General features: G+C 43.0%; 1 protein-coding gene across 1 annotated transcript; it reads left to right on the forward strand.

Moving 5' to 3' along the window:
* Window positions 1-565: 565 nt before the first annotated feature.
* On the forward strand, window positions 566-14,260 carry cngb1a (cyclic nucleotide gated channel subunit beta 1a; the record flags this gene model as incomplete). The annotated part of the gene is given in 18 exon segments (XM_080771331.1): window positions 566-647; window positions 1,356-1,497; window positions 2,511-2,686; window positions 3,482-3,700; window positions 4,168-4,376; window positions 4,482-4,532; window positions 4,803-4,889; window positions 5,485-5,549; window positions 5,752-5,874; window positions 6,499-6,640; window positions 6,830-6,989; window positions 9,048-9,145; window positions 9,337-9,420; window positions 10,237-10,355; window positions 10,626-10,772; window positions 12,344-12,517; window positions 13,796-13,925; window positions 13,928-14,260. Coding segments are annotated over 18 exon segments (2,541 nt in total).
* Between the last annotated feature and the right edge of the window lie 2,975 nt (window positions 14,261-17,235).

Below are 17,235 nucleotides of genomic sequence, written 5' to 3' on the forward strand. Positions count from 1 at the left end.
AGGTCAGCTCTTCTGTATCACAGCCATAATCCTGACTCAAATAAGTGTCAAAAAAATAAAATAAATTAATAAAAGTGTCAAAAGTAGTTGAAATGCTCAATGCAAAATTCAAATAAATCAAATAAAACGGCTTCTTACCAAACTGTGTGTTATAGCTGAACTGTTTTTGAGTGGTGCAACCACTCCTAGGAACAGCAATGTCCGTGTTCACGCGTTGGTTCACCTATGTGACGTTAATGAGCACCAGTACGACTATGAGTACCAGTAGGGGCGCTGTTGTGCCAGAAACAGAGAGAGAGAGAGAGACAGTGCTGCACTGTTGCCTGCTAATGAGAGAGAGAGAGAGAGATTTGTACAACGTTATGTTAATTGGCAGAGAGGGCATCTCTCTCCGAACCAGCTCAATGGCCTTGTGGTCAATAATAATACTAATAATTATAATAATTATTAGTATTGTGGACGGTTAGTGTCTGACCTGGGACTGGGAGGTCAGGCTTCCATCCCCGGCCGGGTCATATACCAAAGATTCTGGGGGGAAAAAATGCAGCTCACCGCTGTGGCGACCATGCGGCGCTCTTCCCCGCGCTGCAGGGGGCTCAGGGGCATGCAGTCTGGGGGCCCTTTCCCCTCTGCCCAATACCTCCAGGGTAGGGAGGGGGCCACAGACAGACATTGACTACACATATTCTTGTGAGTTGTGGGGGGGGGGAAGGCAATACAAATTTACAGTAACAATTGCAGAGTTTGCAGAGCATGAGACCAGTCTGAAGTCAGTGGTGCAACAGTGCCCCCTGTTGGTACTCTAAACATAGGGACGGACATAGGGACATGGGGACATTGCTGTAAAAGAAGTAGGTAGTCTACTCTACAGCAGGGGTTGGCAACCTTTGACATGAAGTGCCGTGTCTTTATTTTCTTGATAGTCGCCATGCCATATCGACATTGCGACACCACATCAAAATTCCATCCGATTTTGATTGTTACACATTTACCATTATATTTTCTCTTCTTCTTTAGAAATATTTTCTTTCGCTATGATTATTAGACTCAATTATTATTATTACCACTCTCTCCCCAGTCAGAGTTAAATTAATGTGAGTTTGAATGAATGTAGCATCATGTGCAGGACGTTTTTTTGTGGAATGAGCAACAGCTGCAACACAACTAAACGTGTGGGTAGCGCCTCCAAAAACTTTGCCAAAATGGCAAGTGGTTGGTATTCAGCCTTGCTTTGGGTTGCTTATAGTGGATTGGATGATTGCTCTCTCCCACAGTAACAAGGAAAATATATATATATTATACACATATTGACAATTTACATTTTTACACTTTATTCATTTTACACTCGGTGTTAGGGAACGTCTGGAAGATCCATGCGCAGCCACAACAGCTTGGTATGGTATGGGGCAGTGTCTGTCTCACAGGCAAGGCAGAACTTGAAGTTGTCATCATTGAAGGCAATCTCAATGCAGTGAGATATCGCAGGAGTGTCTGGCTGTAGAACTGATCACGTGACCAGCTGGCAGCTGTAAGGGGAGGGGCCGGTGGAACACACACACACACACACACACACACACACACACACACACACACACTCACACACTTGAGTGCAAAGTACGTGTGAGAAACATTATATAATAACACACAGTGGTGTAACGTAACTAAGTACATAGTTGTACTTAGTACAATTTCAAGGTACTTTTATTTTACTGGACTACTTCCAATTATCTGTTTAGTTACTTTGTAGATTTTGATTAGTATTATAAAACATACATTAACCACTTCAGCATATACATTTTGGGCCTCACAATGTGATGCATTGTGACTTGTGAGCTTGTAGATCTGCTATTTTCAAATGATTTTCTTATACATTGTATACGTTTCAAAACTGCACAATGAATAATGAGAACTTTCTCTTTTAAAGGACCACTTCACCACTCTTCATATAATAGGTCCTCACTAACCATCATGAAAGAATGGCGCAATTTTGTTCTACTCTGTATGTGTCTCATAGGAGGGCTGTGGGCAGTTCAGAAACCGTCCTCCAGTGACATCATCGATGGGGAACACAAGCTAATAGAAGCTGCAGGCTTTCTAGTCCTGAAAAGTTACAATGCGAAAATGGAAGCCTCAAGCCATCGTTCTCACGATAATGAAAATCTAAACATTTTTGTAAAAATCGTGCCATTTTTATCATGATTATTAGTGAGGACCTATTATATGAAGATAGGTTGAAAAGTGGTGAAGTGGTCCTTTAAGTACTTTTGATACCAACATTGTACTTCTAGTCAAGTACATTTTGAATCCCAGACTTCTATTTTTAAGAATTTCTATGTTACAGTATTGATACTTTAAATAAAACACATGAGTACCTTTTACACACACACACACACACACACACACACACACACACACACACACACACACACACACACACACACACACGCACACACACACTGTGATAACTGTGTTAAATCAGTTCTCATCCACCCTCTTGTTCTGTTCGACAGCCCATTATCCAGACCAGTATCAGTGATGTCAGCATCGACTCCCACCCTGGGCAGTCTGAAGATGGACGAGCACATCTCTGTACTGCTCAAGCTGTTTAAAGCGAGGACAGCGAGGTCAATGGAGAGGATATTGGACCCTGATGATTCTGAAGAAGAACAAGAAGAATTGTTACAATGTAAGGAACGACCACGGACAGACACCTTTTAGGATTTAGAAGCCATTTGTAGAATCGTCCTCATGGGTCTAATGGGTTAAATAGAGAAATAGGCACAGTGCAAATACATCAGTGTACAGTATATGTCCCATTGTCCCCACAGGTACAGTCACTTAAATAACAATAACAACATAAAAACATTTAGAAGAGTGTGCACATCAGACCCAAATTGTAAGCTTCATCCTTTTTCCCGATGAAGCCAACAGCTTAATTCAGTGTGGACTGTGTGAACATTTCTTTTTTATATTTTTTATTTTTTCCTATTGTAAATAAGTATAGAACCTGCTCACTCCATCTGCGGCATTGCGTCTATTTTTTCTGTTCTTTTTTCACCTAAACATCACCATTGATGTTCATTATTTAGTCTTACAACGCCATTGGTCATGATATTTGCATATAATGAATTACCACAGTGGCAGAAATTCACACAACTTCAAAATCTCTGGACTACATGTTTAACAATTTGTAACCTTTGACCTTTAACCCTGAAAAAAGTAAATAAAATGCCTGCAATATATTTATTTGTGATCATTAGAACGTCTAGATTAGAATGTACATTAATTATTGTGAAAGATATCCCCCAAATGTAAATTATGAATTGATTATTATTTTTATTATTATTATAAATGTGCATAACATTTTTCCTTCTTTTTAACATCATTATTTTCCTCTGCAAAGCACCAGTAGTACAAAGTAGTAGTAAGGTTAAAATCTCATTTTTTTGCAATATATCCGTATATATTTGTATCTTCACAGTGCGAAAACCCGCCGCTGAGGCTCCTCCCCCGCCTCCCCCCCCAGCGGAGGAGAAGAAGGAGGAAGTAGCGGCTGAAGCAGTGGAGGAGGAGGAGGAGGAGAAACCCTTTGTGGTCTTTGGACAACCAATCAAATTACCATTCAAGATGCCCATACTGCCCGGCTGGCTCCAAGCTATTCTGGGTTATCAATTCCCTTCAAACATTGACCCGTTTACAGGTATATGGAGTCGAAACAGAATATAGCTGAACAGATCTGAACAGAACTGAACATTATACTTTTTTGATCTTTTGAGCTGAATTTAATGTAACAGAATTGAGTTTACTGAGCTGAGCTGAGGTTTAATTTAATTTTATTTAATTTTATCTTATTTTTTTAAATTTTATTTAATTTAATTTAATTTAATTTAATTTAATTTTATTTTATTTTATTTTATTTTATTTTATTTTATTTTATTTTATTTTATTTTATTTTATTTTATTTTATTTTATTTTATTTTATTTTATTTTATTTTATTTTATTTTATTTTATTTTATTTTATTTTATTTTATTTTATTTTATTTTATTTTATTTTATTTTATTTTATTTTATTTTATTTTATTTTGAACTGTACTGAGCTAAACTGAGCTGACTTGAATCAGGAACTTGAACATGACATGACCAAAATCTCCTTTTGTTTTCCATAGACCTAATGTATGTGTGCTGGCTGTTCCTGGTAGTATGTGCGTGGAACTGGAACGTGTGGTTGATCCCTGTGCGCTGGGCCTTCCCCTACCAGACCCCAGAAAACCTCTGGTTTTGGCTGCTTATGGACTACACCTGTGACGCCATCTACGTCATAGACATTATCGTATTCCAGCCCAGGCTGCAGTTTGTCCGTGGTGGAGACATTGTGGTCAGTTAAATTGTCTTACTTTTTTTTTGTTACAATAAATACAGTAAACACATGATCCTGCGTCAGTCACACGTATAAAACCTTCTGAATCTTCTTACATTTCAGATTGATAAAAAGGAAATGTATGAGCATTACCGGTCAACTGAAAGATTCAAGGTAAGATAAGAAACAGATATACAGGTGAGGTAATACGTTGTGTAAGCCCATGGGGGGCTGAAGTAGCCTTTTTCTCAGAGATTTGGCAGAGCTAGATTTAGTTTGGTCACATGTTGACAAATTATGTTATGATGATACTCATGAGTCTGTATGGTTCTTTCTGCATAATGTTGATAGTCCTGCACCAGTTTCCTTGTGCGTATGATGAATATAAATGTAGGAAATATACTGCTTCTGAATTCTGAGTTAACAAGGTAAATCATTTTACAGATGGATATTATAAGTCTATGTCCCATGGAGATATTCTACGTCTTCACTGGGGTCAACAGTCTGTTGCGATTCCCACGTCTTCTGAAGGTAGGGGATTTTTGTTGGCATATAGAACTGTTGTGGTTCTAGAACAGTTCATTTGTACTGTACGTAGGTACAGTAGGCTACTACTGTATATGTATGCGTGTCATGGAAGAGACGTGCAGATTTGTTGTCTAAAGGGCATAAAGAATGTATACATATAAATATTAAATAACTCAACTCATACCCTTCTTTCGACCCAGAAATATTTCTATTGCAAACTATTCATTTGAATATTATTCAGCTCTAAAGTGCCAAATTATCATCCACTGTCCGGGCAAAAATCTTAATGACAAAAGTATTTTAAAATGTTCAAATCCCTCGAATGTTGTAGTTCATCAATTTCATTCAATGCAACACAGTTAAAAAACTATTTTAAAGCATAATACATTATGTTAATCATGTAATTGTGTCATAACACCTACTGAAGTCCTCCTCTCGATGTGTTGAGTTAACGAAATCTCTCTGAAATATTTGATGATTTCACCGTTTCTCACTCTAGTAACCCTCTTGGAACAAAAACAAACGTTATATAATGTAATTTAATGTAATAAAACGCTATGTATTTGTGATTGTGACTGAAACTATGTCTCCCTCCCAGTATATGGTCTTTGGCGAATTCAACGACCGTGTCGAATCTGTGATGACAAAGGCCTACATCTACAGGTAGCAGAAGAATTTTCAAATTGCACACACCTCATGAACATTAATTACAGTACATTGTCTAACTATTTTCATTGTTATTTGTGCGTGCGTGCGTGCGTGCGTGCGTGCGTGCGTGCGTGCGTGTGTGCGTATACATTTTATGGTTTTTACCTGCAATCCATGATTCTTGTGTTTATTTGTAATTATCGTCATTCCTGTTCAGGATCATCCGAACCACACTCTACCTGTTCTACTCTCTCCACATCAACGCCTGTCTGTTCTACTGGGGCTCTGACTGGGAAGGACTGGGTTCTACCAAATGGGTCTACGATGGCAAGGGCTTTGCGTATGGACAAACTGCTGTTATTTCCATTTAGCCATTCTTGTGCTATGAATAGTATATATTCTGCTGTCTGGAGGAAACCTCATAACTCAAATGTTCATTATTCAGGAAATTAAGAAAACCTTATATTTTCATGACAAAGCAATACAGCCTCGTCAAAGTTGGTGTCGTAACTTTATATATTGTCAATTACTTCCATGAGAGGGGGCGAGGTGGTGGAGTTAGTTGTTTTAGCAGACAATTTGAGGTTCCAATGGAGTTAAGAGGTTTTGTCCAAAGCACTTTTTACTACTTTCCATTGGTTCAATATTTTCGAAACAACACACAGACCTAAAGTGTGTTCAATAGCACTGATTTATGCCAAAAACCTCAAAAATGGAGACAGCAACGATTTATGCAGAAGAAGAAAAATACAGGAGGAATTTCTTTAAATATTCAAATATTTTGAGTAGGTAATTGTACATCCAAAAATATATTTTGAAAACAATATGTATTTTTAAATCATTTTTCCTTTTAGATATATAACGTATAGAAATACAGATTATACAAAGACAAAGCTAGACATTTGATTGTGTCATTTACCACAGTGCATTCAATGATCAATGGATGTTTTGTATGTGTGTGCAGCTACGTCCGCTGTTACCTCTATGCCGTGAAGACTTTGATCACTATCGGAGGCTTACCAGACCCTCAAACCGTGTTTGAGATCAGCTTCCAGGGTGTCAACTATTTTATTGGCGTCTTTGCCTTTTCCACCATGATTGGTCAGGTCAGTCAACCAAAACCTCTCTGCATATAGATTCACTTTGCTTCGCTGCTTTAATTTACATAATGCATTACACGCACGCACGCATGCACACACATATATTACTATATTATACTTTATATTCTTTAGAGGGAAAAAAAGGTTAAAATGTGACTCTTTTGGGGATGTGATATGCTTTAAATGTGGGTCCAGATGAGAGACGTGGTGGGGGCTGCGACTGCGGGGGAGAACTACTACAGATCCTGCATGGACGGCACCATCAAGTACATGAACTCAGAAAAAATCCCCAGTCGAGTCCAGAACCGCATCAAGACGTGGTACGACTACACCTGGAAGAGCCAGGGCATGCTGGGTAAGAAGAGCTAAGAGATTATTGATATCAAAAGATTCAAAACCGATCGCATCGCTCCATAGGCTCCATAGGCGTCTGTTGCGCAACATTTGATGTTATTTCCCGGTGGGACGTCATCGAAAAGGCCACCCCCCCCCCATTTTAGCCGACGAGATCGAAAATCTTAAAACGTGAATAACTCTTGATCTAAATCATTCCGTCCAATTCTGAGAAAAGGTTATGTGTTAGACGGCCCATCGCGGTCCCGTCGCTAGTCGCGGTATAGAATTAATCATACTTCCCGTTGTTGTCGAGAGAGTGTTTTGGCTACATCAAGCTATACTTCAGCCACATCCGGGATAGCTTCCGTTCCATCGCTAAATGTGCTGGGCGCTATGATTTAATGGATTAAATAACCCCGGGCGTTATTAATTATGTCTGTAATGCATGCATACTGTATCGACTTTCATAACCATGCTTTTGTTAATGTTCCATGAGCAGAATTGATTTAAAAAAAAGTGCTGTTACGTAATAACTCAATAATGAATAATTTCTCTTCTTAAACACTGTATGCTTCACAAACAGTACTGTACAGAAAAGTGGCCAAGGAAGGTGACACAACCCAGCAGACGAATGAGAGAGCACAAATAAATCACAGAAAGAAAAATCGTGAAAATGTGGCTCAAATCTGGAATGTATATTCTTTCAGAGCGAAAACATTTTTTGTTTGTTGCTTTCGCCTTTATTATTATTTATTTTTTATGGAGGGACTGACAGGAGATGGGGAGAGAGATGGGGGGATGACATGCAGAAAACCCGCGGCACACTGCCCGGCAGCACTAGCCAAGGTGCCTGGACCGCTGAGCCACGGCCCTAGACCGCTGAGTAGTGCTGCCAACGAATATTCTATATCCGAATATAGATTCGAAACAAAAAAAATAATTAATAACCGAATATATAAAATTAAGGTTTGAATTAAAAATAATAATAAAAAATATTTTTTTATTTATTATTATTATTAGTTTTCGGTGCCATGGGTAAGCGTTGTGACTTGTGAGCTTGTAGATTAGTTATATTTGCCACGCGACACGCCGACAACGGCATACATTGAAGAATAAATCAGCTGCCTCGCACTCTTCCTAAACACAGACTATACAGCGCAGCGCAGCGCAGTTCTGATTGGCTGCCTCGTCTCCAGCCATGTTGCCTCAGAATTCTTTAGGGTCACTAATTTGAGCATAACAGCGGAGCGCAGGCGCTAGCCAGCTAAAAAGTTTCATAACGTCGGCACTCGGCAGCAGACCCACAGTCCACAGATAATAATAATGCAGCAGAATTAACACTGCCTCCGTGCCTCGTTTTCATAAGGCTGTGTGGTAGGATTGCTCATTTAAGAAAAATGTTTTACTGGAGAAGGGAGAATGTATGCGTTCCGTTCCATCTCAGTTTTCAGCAACACCAATGCGCGGAGAGAGAGAGTTGCGCCAGCAATGCGATCTTAAATGTTATGTCTCAGGTTGTATTGGTGTAAATATAATTATTAAAAAATGATCCGATTGGCTCGAATTGAAATCCGAAATCCGAATGGCTCGAATTGTTCGAATCCACGTGGGTTTTTAAAACGAATATCCGAATCCAATTTTTGGACAATTTTTGGACAATTTTTGGACAAGCCCTACCGCTGAGTCAAGGCCCTGGACCGCTGAGCCACGGCCCTGGACCGCTGAGCCACGGCCCTGGACCGCTGAGCCACGGCCCAGGCAGAGCAAACGTTTTAAACTCAAATCTTTGCGTCTGGGGGTGTCCCGGGATACTGGATAGGGATGGAGCTCGATAACCGATAGCCCGAAAAAATCCGATATCAAGCTTATCGAGTACCCGGTATCAATAAGCTTTAAGCTTATCAAGCCTGTTATCGAGCATATACAGTAGTATGGCTACATATTTTCAGATGGGGGTCCGACATTTGTAGAATCGTCCTCGGGTCTAAATGGGTTAAGATGAACAGAATTAGACAGCTTTTAACTCTGAACTGAACTGACGTTGGAACTCTCTGTCTGTACTGTCTCTGTCGTGCAGATGAACTGGAGCTGCTTGTCCAGCTTCCAATCAAGATGAGGATGGACATCGCCTCAGACGTCAACTTTGCCATTATCGCTAAAGTAGCCCTGTTTCAGGTCTGTAAGACGCACGCACACACGCAGGCACGCCACAGGCACGTGCACTTACATGTCCATGCACCCAATTGTACATACTGTACACAATTGCACATACAGTAGACGCACAGACTTTCAACAACAACACTTTTGCTATAACCAAGAAGAAGTTTGTATTTTGTTAGTCATGGTTCTTTCTTCATCTCCGTCAGGGTTGTGACAGACAGATGATGTACGACATGCTCCTCAGACTCAAGTCTGTGGTCTACCTGCCAGGGGACTTTGTCTGTAAAAAGGTAAGAATCACACCGTCCGCCTTTCATTTAAAACCCAGTTTTGGATGTGTGCATGAGTGATTAGTCAATGTGTGTGTGTGCGTGTGTGTGTGTGTGTGTGTGTGTGTGTGGGGGGGTGTGTGTGTGTGTGTGTGTGTGTGTGTGTGTGGGTGTATGTCAATGCGTGTGCTTGTGAGCATGCATGAGTGTGTGCATGCACACACTCACTGCATTGATGTTTGGCCTACATTCATATTCATGCCGTGTGCACAAAACAGCATTGATTGATTGATTGAAAATGTTATTGTTATTAACTGATTGCAGAATCCTATCCTATATTAAAATTGGCTTTGGGTGCCGATGGCCTAGTGGTTAAGGCGCATGCCACATACAGTACTAAGTACTACACACAGTAGTGGCATTATATTGATGACATCATGCCCATATTTGGGCATAAAAGGGACAAGGACTGACGGAGATCTCCAGATACCGTATGGGCATATCAGTTTGATCGGCGGTGGATTGATTGATTTGATTGAAATATTTATTAACAGTTTGCAGAATTACAGTACATTTCAAGCACAACGCAATACAAAGACTGTTAACTGTGAGTGGACGACCCAATAAAGCATTACACTTGTTTACAAGAGGGTCCACCTTGTTCAATTCATGATTGTAGAGGGTCGCGTAGCCACCCGAACTCTACATGTGCGGGCCACTACCACTAGTATAATATATTACTCTTGATACGAAGTCATAAAAAGTATAATATATATTTTTTTTTAAACCTCTGGTGTCTGGAATTTTGTTTTAAAATAATCATCATGTGTCCTGCAGGGGGAGATTGGCAGGGAGATGTACATCATCAAAGAAGGGGAGGTGCTGGTGGTCGGGGGTCCTGACCTGTCCATTGTGTTTGTGACCATCAAGGCTGGCTCCGTGTTTGGTGAAATCAGGTTGGAGTTCCTTCCCTTTTGATGATTTGCTGATCACATAAATGTGGCAATGAATGGCATGCTGGTGTCAGGCAAATGAAAAGTGTCTTATATTAAATGCTTTCGTGTTTTAATTAATAATAATGGATGAAATGCATTCCGTTTCAGTCCACTTTATAATTGCAAATTGCAATCCGAAGGCGGTAAACTTCAACGGCAGAGGTTGAAGGATGGGCTTTGTGTTGAGACTCAGACTATATAGTAACGAGATGTATTTCTCCAATGGTTCAGTTTGCTGGCAGGCGGCGGAGGTAACAGGCGTACCGCCAACGTGAAGGCCCACGGCTTCGCCAACCTCTTCATCCTGGATAAGAAAGACCTGGGAGAGATCCTGGTCCACTACCCTGAGTCCCAGAAACTCCTCCGGCAGAAGGCCAAGTGAGATGGAACCCCGGTTCCCCCAAGCCCAGCCCACCGCCATGCTCATTGGACGGTGGTCTGAGACTCGCCAGTTTACTGGGGGACGATATCCAGATGACGGGAGGACCAGAGGGCTGCCGCTCCGCATGCAATGACCAGAGGGCTGCTGCTCCGCATGCAATGCGCACGCCACGCCACGCACACGCCACGCCACGCACACACACACACACGCACACACGCACACACACACACACACACACACACACACACACACACACACGCACGCACGCACACACACACACTGTGCTTCCTTCACAGCAAGCTTTACGCTTTACTGCTCCCTTGTGTCTCTCTCTGTTGCGCTCCCTCTGCCCTCTCTCTCTCTGTTGCGCTCCCTCTGCCCTCTCTCTCTCTGTTGCGCTCCCTCTGCCCTCTCTCTCTCTGTTGCGCTCCCTCTGCCCTCTCTCTCTCTGTTGCGCTCCCTCTGCCCTCTCTCTCTCTCTGTTGTGCTCCCTCTGCCCTCTCTCTCTCTCTCTGTTGTGCTCCCTCTGCCCTCTCTCTCTCTCTGTTGCGCTCCCTCTGCCCTCTCTCTCTCTGTTGCGCTCCCTCTGCCCTCTCTCTCTCTCTGTTGTGCTCCCTCTGCCCTCTCTCTCTCTCTCTCTCTGTTGCGCTCCCTCTGCCCTCTCTCTCTCTCTCTCTGTTGCGCTCCCTCTGCCCTCTCTCTCTCTATCTCTCTCTCTGTTGCGCTCCCTCTGCCCTCTCTCTCTCTCTCTGTTGTGCTCCCTCTGCCCTCTCTCTCTCTCTCTCTGTTGCGCTCCCTCTGCCCTCTCTCTCTCTCTCTCTCTCTCTCTCTCTCTGTTGCGCTCCCTCTGCCCTCTCTCTCTCTATCTCTCTCTCTGTTGCACTCCCTCTGCCCTCTCTCTCTCTCTCTCTCTCTCTCTCTCTCTCTCTCTCTGTTGCGCTCCCTCTGCCCTCTCTTAGTGTCAGGATGAGGTACAAGGTCAGCCCAGGGATGGAGGTCATTTTAGTTGTGGTTGTGTTATCTGATAGGCAGGCAGACAGGGAGGGAATCAGGGTCTGACTAGCCGGGGCTGGTGACCCTCCCTGTGGGTCACTCAGTCAGAGCATTGGCTCACAGCAGTGCCGGTTTTTGGACAATGTAGCAAATTATGTAGTGGTGTGTATGTTCTGCAAACTACGTGCGCCTGCAGACAGTTCCTGTGTAAATGGGTGTTTGTGCAAATGTGTTGTGCATATACAGTAGGTATGCACACTATATGTGTGTGTGTGTGTGTGTGTGTGTGTGTGTGTGTGTGTGTGTGTGTGTGTGTGTGTGTGTGTGTGTGCGTGTGTGTGTGTGTGTGTGTGTGTGTGTGTGTGTGTGTGTGTGTGTTTATAATGTGTATAAGATGCATATTATGTAATATGTGATGTGTACTGTAGCACACACACATGCTTATTCCTTTTACTTTGCAACTATGTGTTTCAAAAGTATTTGTTCTAGTGTGAGTCACCTTCCCGTCTCCCTTCTCTCTCTCTCTCTCTCTCTCTCTCTCTCTCTCTCTCTCTCTCTCTCTGTCCCTCTACAGGGAGATGATTACGAAAGGCAAGAAGCCAGATGCGAAGGAAATTAAGGCAACTAAGGAAGTTATCCAAGCCAAGGAGGAGCCCAAGATGTTGCAAATAGCGCTAGACCTCACTGAACAAAAGGGCATGAAGGGAACCTGGGCCACGCTGAAGGAAGCCAGCAAAAAAGAGGTGGCGTCATGAACTGTGTACTGTGTACCTTTATTTTGTAGTTCTGTTCCTATAGTGTTTCCTGTCTGCTCCATTTGTTGTTACCTGGCTTGTCTCACCAGTCTGTAACTGCAATTGTATTTCACCTGTGTCCTGTTTAGTCTCAGCCAGTAATGTGTTAATTGTTAGTTCTGTTCACCTGTGTATTGTTATCCCTGTGTCTACTTAAAGGAGCATTCAGTGATTTGGGTGATTTGGAAAACCCCCCAGTCTGCCCCGGTAAGATGTGCACATGCACGCACTACAGTGGGGGTGACGCCCCCGCTCGATCATGATTGCCGGAAGGCCCCTCTCTATCCTGATTGGATGAAGGCTGGGCCACCTAGACAAAAACGAAAACTAAGGTTTTTTGCCCCCCCCCCCCCCCTCTATATTAGGGAGGAATATGACAACAAAACAAAAAAAGAGGTGATGTTTGAATGAAGTGAAATCACTGAACCCTCAGTGTGTTATGTTCCCTGCTTGTCCTTGAGTATAGATGTTATGGTGTTCCTGTTCCTGTTCCCGTTCTGTTCACCTAGTGTTTTCAGTATAATAAATGCTTTAATTTAACCTTCTCTGCTCCTGCCTGTCTGTTTGGGTCCTATTGACCATTTGTTTGCAGACCACGGCCATGTTTCCATCAGAGTTTGGAAGCACTCGTTTTCAGTAAAGCAATGTCCTGCTGCCTCTTGCATTATGTGCTAATTCAAAACAGGTGGTACACAGGTCAGTTGAGTGATATCTAACGAGCGCTTCCAAACTCCAGCACACAAAGTATAGCTCATAACATGTATACAGTGGATTTTTATGAAACAAACACTTTGAGGATAGAAAGAGAATAATTCAAGCTTTCCGTACAGCTGCAATGTTGGTGAGTTTGACGTTGTTTAATACAATCAGATAGGACTTTTCTGTTTGGATGAATGGGCTGCCAATGGCAAGTTGCACCTATAGCTAGCACCTTGCCATTAACTTATATGGTAAGATGGCCGCGGTCTGCATAATGGAGAATACTTGTCTTGAGTCGCACCTTGACAGGAAGTGAAACCCATTTTCTGCAAAGTACTACACAACACCTCCTAAATATAGGACTGTCAGGCTTACACATTTAAGTGGACGATTAATTGTCACGCGAATAATTGCGATTAACGCTTCAATTGTGTTTTTGGCACACACACACACACACACACACACACACACACACACACACACACCCAGATGTCAGGTGACCCTGATCAGCCCCCTCCAGCCCCGGTGCACAGAGCCCACCCCATCCCCCGGGCGCGGCCGTTGCTCGACGATGACGACGCCGTGTCCGAGTCGGCCGACTGCAGCGTGGTGATCCGCATGACGCCACGTGTGGCAGGGGAGGAGCTCCTCACGGTGGAGCTCCACCCCCCAGCGAAGGGGGTGGAGCTCCTAGCGAAGGGGGAGGAGCTCCTCTCAGTGGAGGTCCAACCCCCAGCGGAGGGGGAGGAGCAATTCTCAGAGGAGGTCCAACCCCCAGCGGAGGGGGAGGAGCTCCTCACAGAGGAGGTCCAACCCCCAGCGAAGGGGGAGGAGCTCCTCACAGAGGAGGTCCAACCCCCAGCGGAGGGGGAGGAGCTCCTCACAGAGGAGGTCCAACCCCCAGCGAAGGGGGAGGAGCTCCTCACAGAGGAGGTCCAACCCCCAGCGAAGGAGGAGGAGGAGGAGGAGCCGGAGAAAGAGAAGAAGACTTAGGATGAGAGTGTAGGAAAGGAAAGGAAAGAGAGAGAGAGATAGTGAGATAGAGAGAGGGGAGGGGGAAGAAGAAGAAGAAAGGTTCATGTATGTAGTGTATTGGACCAGACGTGACACACACACGCACGCATGCACACACACACACACACACACACACACACACACACACACACACACACACACACACACACACACACACACACACACACACACACACACACACCACTCTCTCTCTCTCTCTCTCTCTCTCTCTCACATGCACACATCACATCACGCACATGGTGCTTTTCATTATTTCTAATGTTCCAAGTGACTAGACTCCCTGTTTCACTCACCATGGCCTTTAATAAGCTAGATTCCGCTAGTCTTACAGAAAGCAATCTGGTGGTCTGCAGTTTTTTTTCCCAGCACTGTTACTAGTGTGTATCTAGTAGGCTAGTACCAGCTGCTGATAGGGAGAACTGTTTGTTTTCACTGGGTTAACCATTACAATGATGTTTGCTATTCTTTACGTGAGAGAGAAGAAATGTTCACCCATAGCGAGTGAAGCATAGCACTTTTGTTGCAAACTTAGTTTTGAGAGCAGCGTGTAAACATCTTGTCTCTCTGACTGTTCTGAACACAATATAGTCCCGTGTTTTTCCATTTCCACTGTGCTGTAGAGATAGATACCGTTCATCAATCAATATCTAATGTGTTTCAGTCTGTCACAACAAAGGCAGCATAGAAGTAGATATTTCCAGGTCACTTGTGTGAGTGAGTGAACGTGTCTGCTGTCCGTGTCTGTCTGAATGAGTGAGCCAATCGATGCGTCACAAATTAGTGTACCGGTGGTGTGTGTGTGTGTGTGTGTGTGTGTGTGTGTGTGCGTGCGTGTCAATGCAGAGCAGGAAAGGCTACAGGAAGCAAGGGGAAGTGTCCATTGTGTTGTTTCGCTGGCTGAGAGGAGAAAAGGTACAAATAAAAGGCGGGAATGAATAAACAATGGGAAGCTAAGAGCTGATTGACGGGGAGCAGAATTATATTGTGTGCCGACATTCCACTTTTTTCTTCATTTAGTCATTTTTTGGATCCAGCACCGTATTCTGAAACTGGGATGTGCATACCATTGTCCTTCTTTACATAAGCTAAGAGCTGATCTCAGCAGCAATGTGTGTGGTTGAAGGCTATATGACCCTTCACCCTACTATAGGTGACATATACATACAATAGTGAATATACGTTTTAAAGGAAAAGTCAATACTCTTTCTCAGAATAAAGTTATATTCCCATGAAGCAACCGACAATTATTGTTCACTCAAACTGAACACTTACCTTCATATGTATTCCGGGTCTCCCACCCTGTAATTGGGAGTGGCACGAAAAGATGAAATTACCTACCTAGGTTCCATCCTGGAGGCCAATCTTTCCGGTGATAAAATGGCCACCAACGTAATCAAAAAAGTCAATCAAAGAACAAGATTCCTTTACAGGATCTCCTCACTGGTCAACAAAAACACCTTGAAGACCTTAACAGGAGCCCTCGTACAAGGTTTCTTTGACTATGCATCCATTTCATGGTACCACAGCACCTCAAAGGCCCTTAAAACAAGGCTCCAGACCTCCCAAAACAAACTGGTCAGGCTCCTACTTGGCCTCACCCCCCGAAACCACCTCACCCCTGCCCACTTTGACAGGCTGGGATGGCTTAGGGTCGACGACAGAGTACAGCATCTTGCAATGGGTCTGGTCCACAAGATTCGATACACCACCAAGATACTCATGTACCTGTCTAAATACTTCCTTAATGTAAACGAAGTCCACACCCACAACACCAGAGGGAGTGCAACAAACCATGTACAACCCAGATTCGGCACAAACAAGGGACTAAATTATTTTCGCTCCTATGCCACCAAAATGTGGAACGCCCTACCAACAGTCATTAAGACATGTGAATCCCTTGACTCCTTCAAAACTGCTCTCAAAGGGCACCTACGGATGGCTGCAATTCGAAACTGGCCTCTGTAAAATCTGAATCCCCCCCACCGCCCCCCCCCCCTTTTCCCCTCACTGTATATGTATCCTTTCCCTTTTTGCTTCCTACATGATGAATTCCTGTTCTGTTCTTTAACTACATAGAAGTGTCTATTTGTATGTCTCTAAATGTTTTGATGAATTGAACAATGTGGACCTTGTTGTAAACAAGTGTAATGCTTAATTGGGTCGTCCACTCACAGTTAACAGTCTCTGTATTGAGTTTGTGCTTAAAATGTACTGTAATTCTACAAACTGTTAATAAATATCAATCAATCAATCAAAGCATAGTATTACTGTGACATTAGGAGTACTTAGTGACTCCATCTGGTTACAACAAGATTAACTGCAAATTGATTTAATAACATCATTAGTCATCATTTAGGTATTTTTGCTTTACTGGAGTATTTTCAATTTTCAGTAGGCTTACTTTTACTTTTACTAAAATTAGCCTACTGTATTTGCAAACTATAGTTACTAATTACTTTGTAGATAGCCTATAGAATATTATTACAAAACATAGGGTACATTAACCAGTTCAGCCCTATATACATTTTGGCTATTTGAAAATATCCGATCTACAGCTCACAGTGCGACACATGTGAGCTTGTATCTGCTCTTTTATAGATTATGTTATACATTTTGTACTTTTTATACTGTATAAATAAATTCAGTACTTTTCCGCCCACCGCTGCAACTAACTGGCCAATCACAGCGTGACAGATATCCCAGACTATGGGATGTAGATACACAGTCTTCAACCATCAGATCAGCTCTGGCCAATCACAGCGTGGCAGACCTCCAGACTATGGGATGTATAAGCCACAGTCTTCAACCGTCAGCTCAACTCTAGCCAATCCCAGCGTGCCAGACCTCCCAGACTATGGGATGTAGATGCCACAGTCTTCAACCATCAGCTAGCCAATCACAGCCTGGCAGACCTCCAGACTATGGGATGTAGATGCCG

The sequence above is a fragment of the Protomyctophum bolini genome (assembly GCF_963924005.1).
Source record: "Protomyctophum bolini genome assembly, chromosome: 1".
NCBI lineage: Eukaryota > Metazoa > Chordata > Actinopteri > Myctophiformes > Myctophidae > Protomyctophum > Protomyctophum bolini.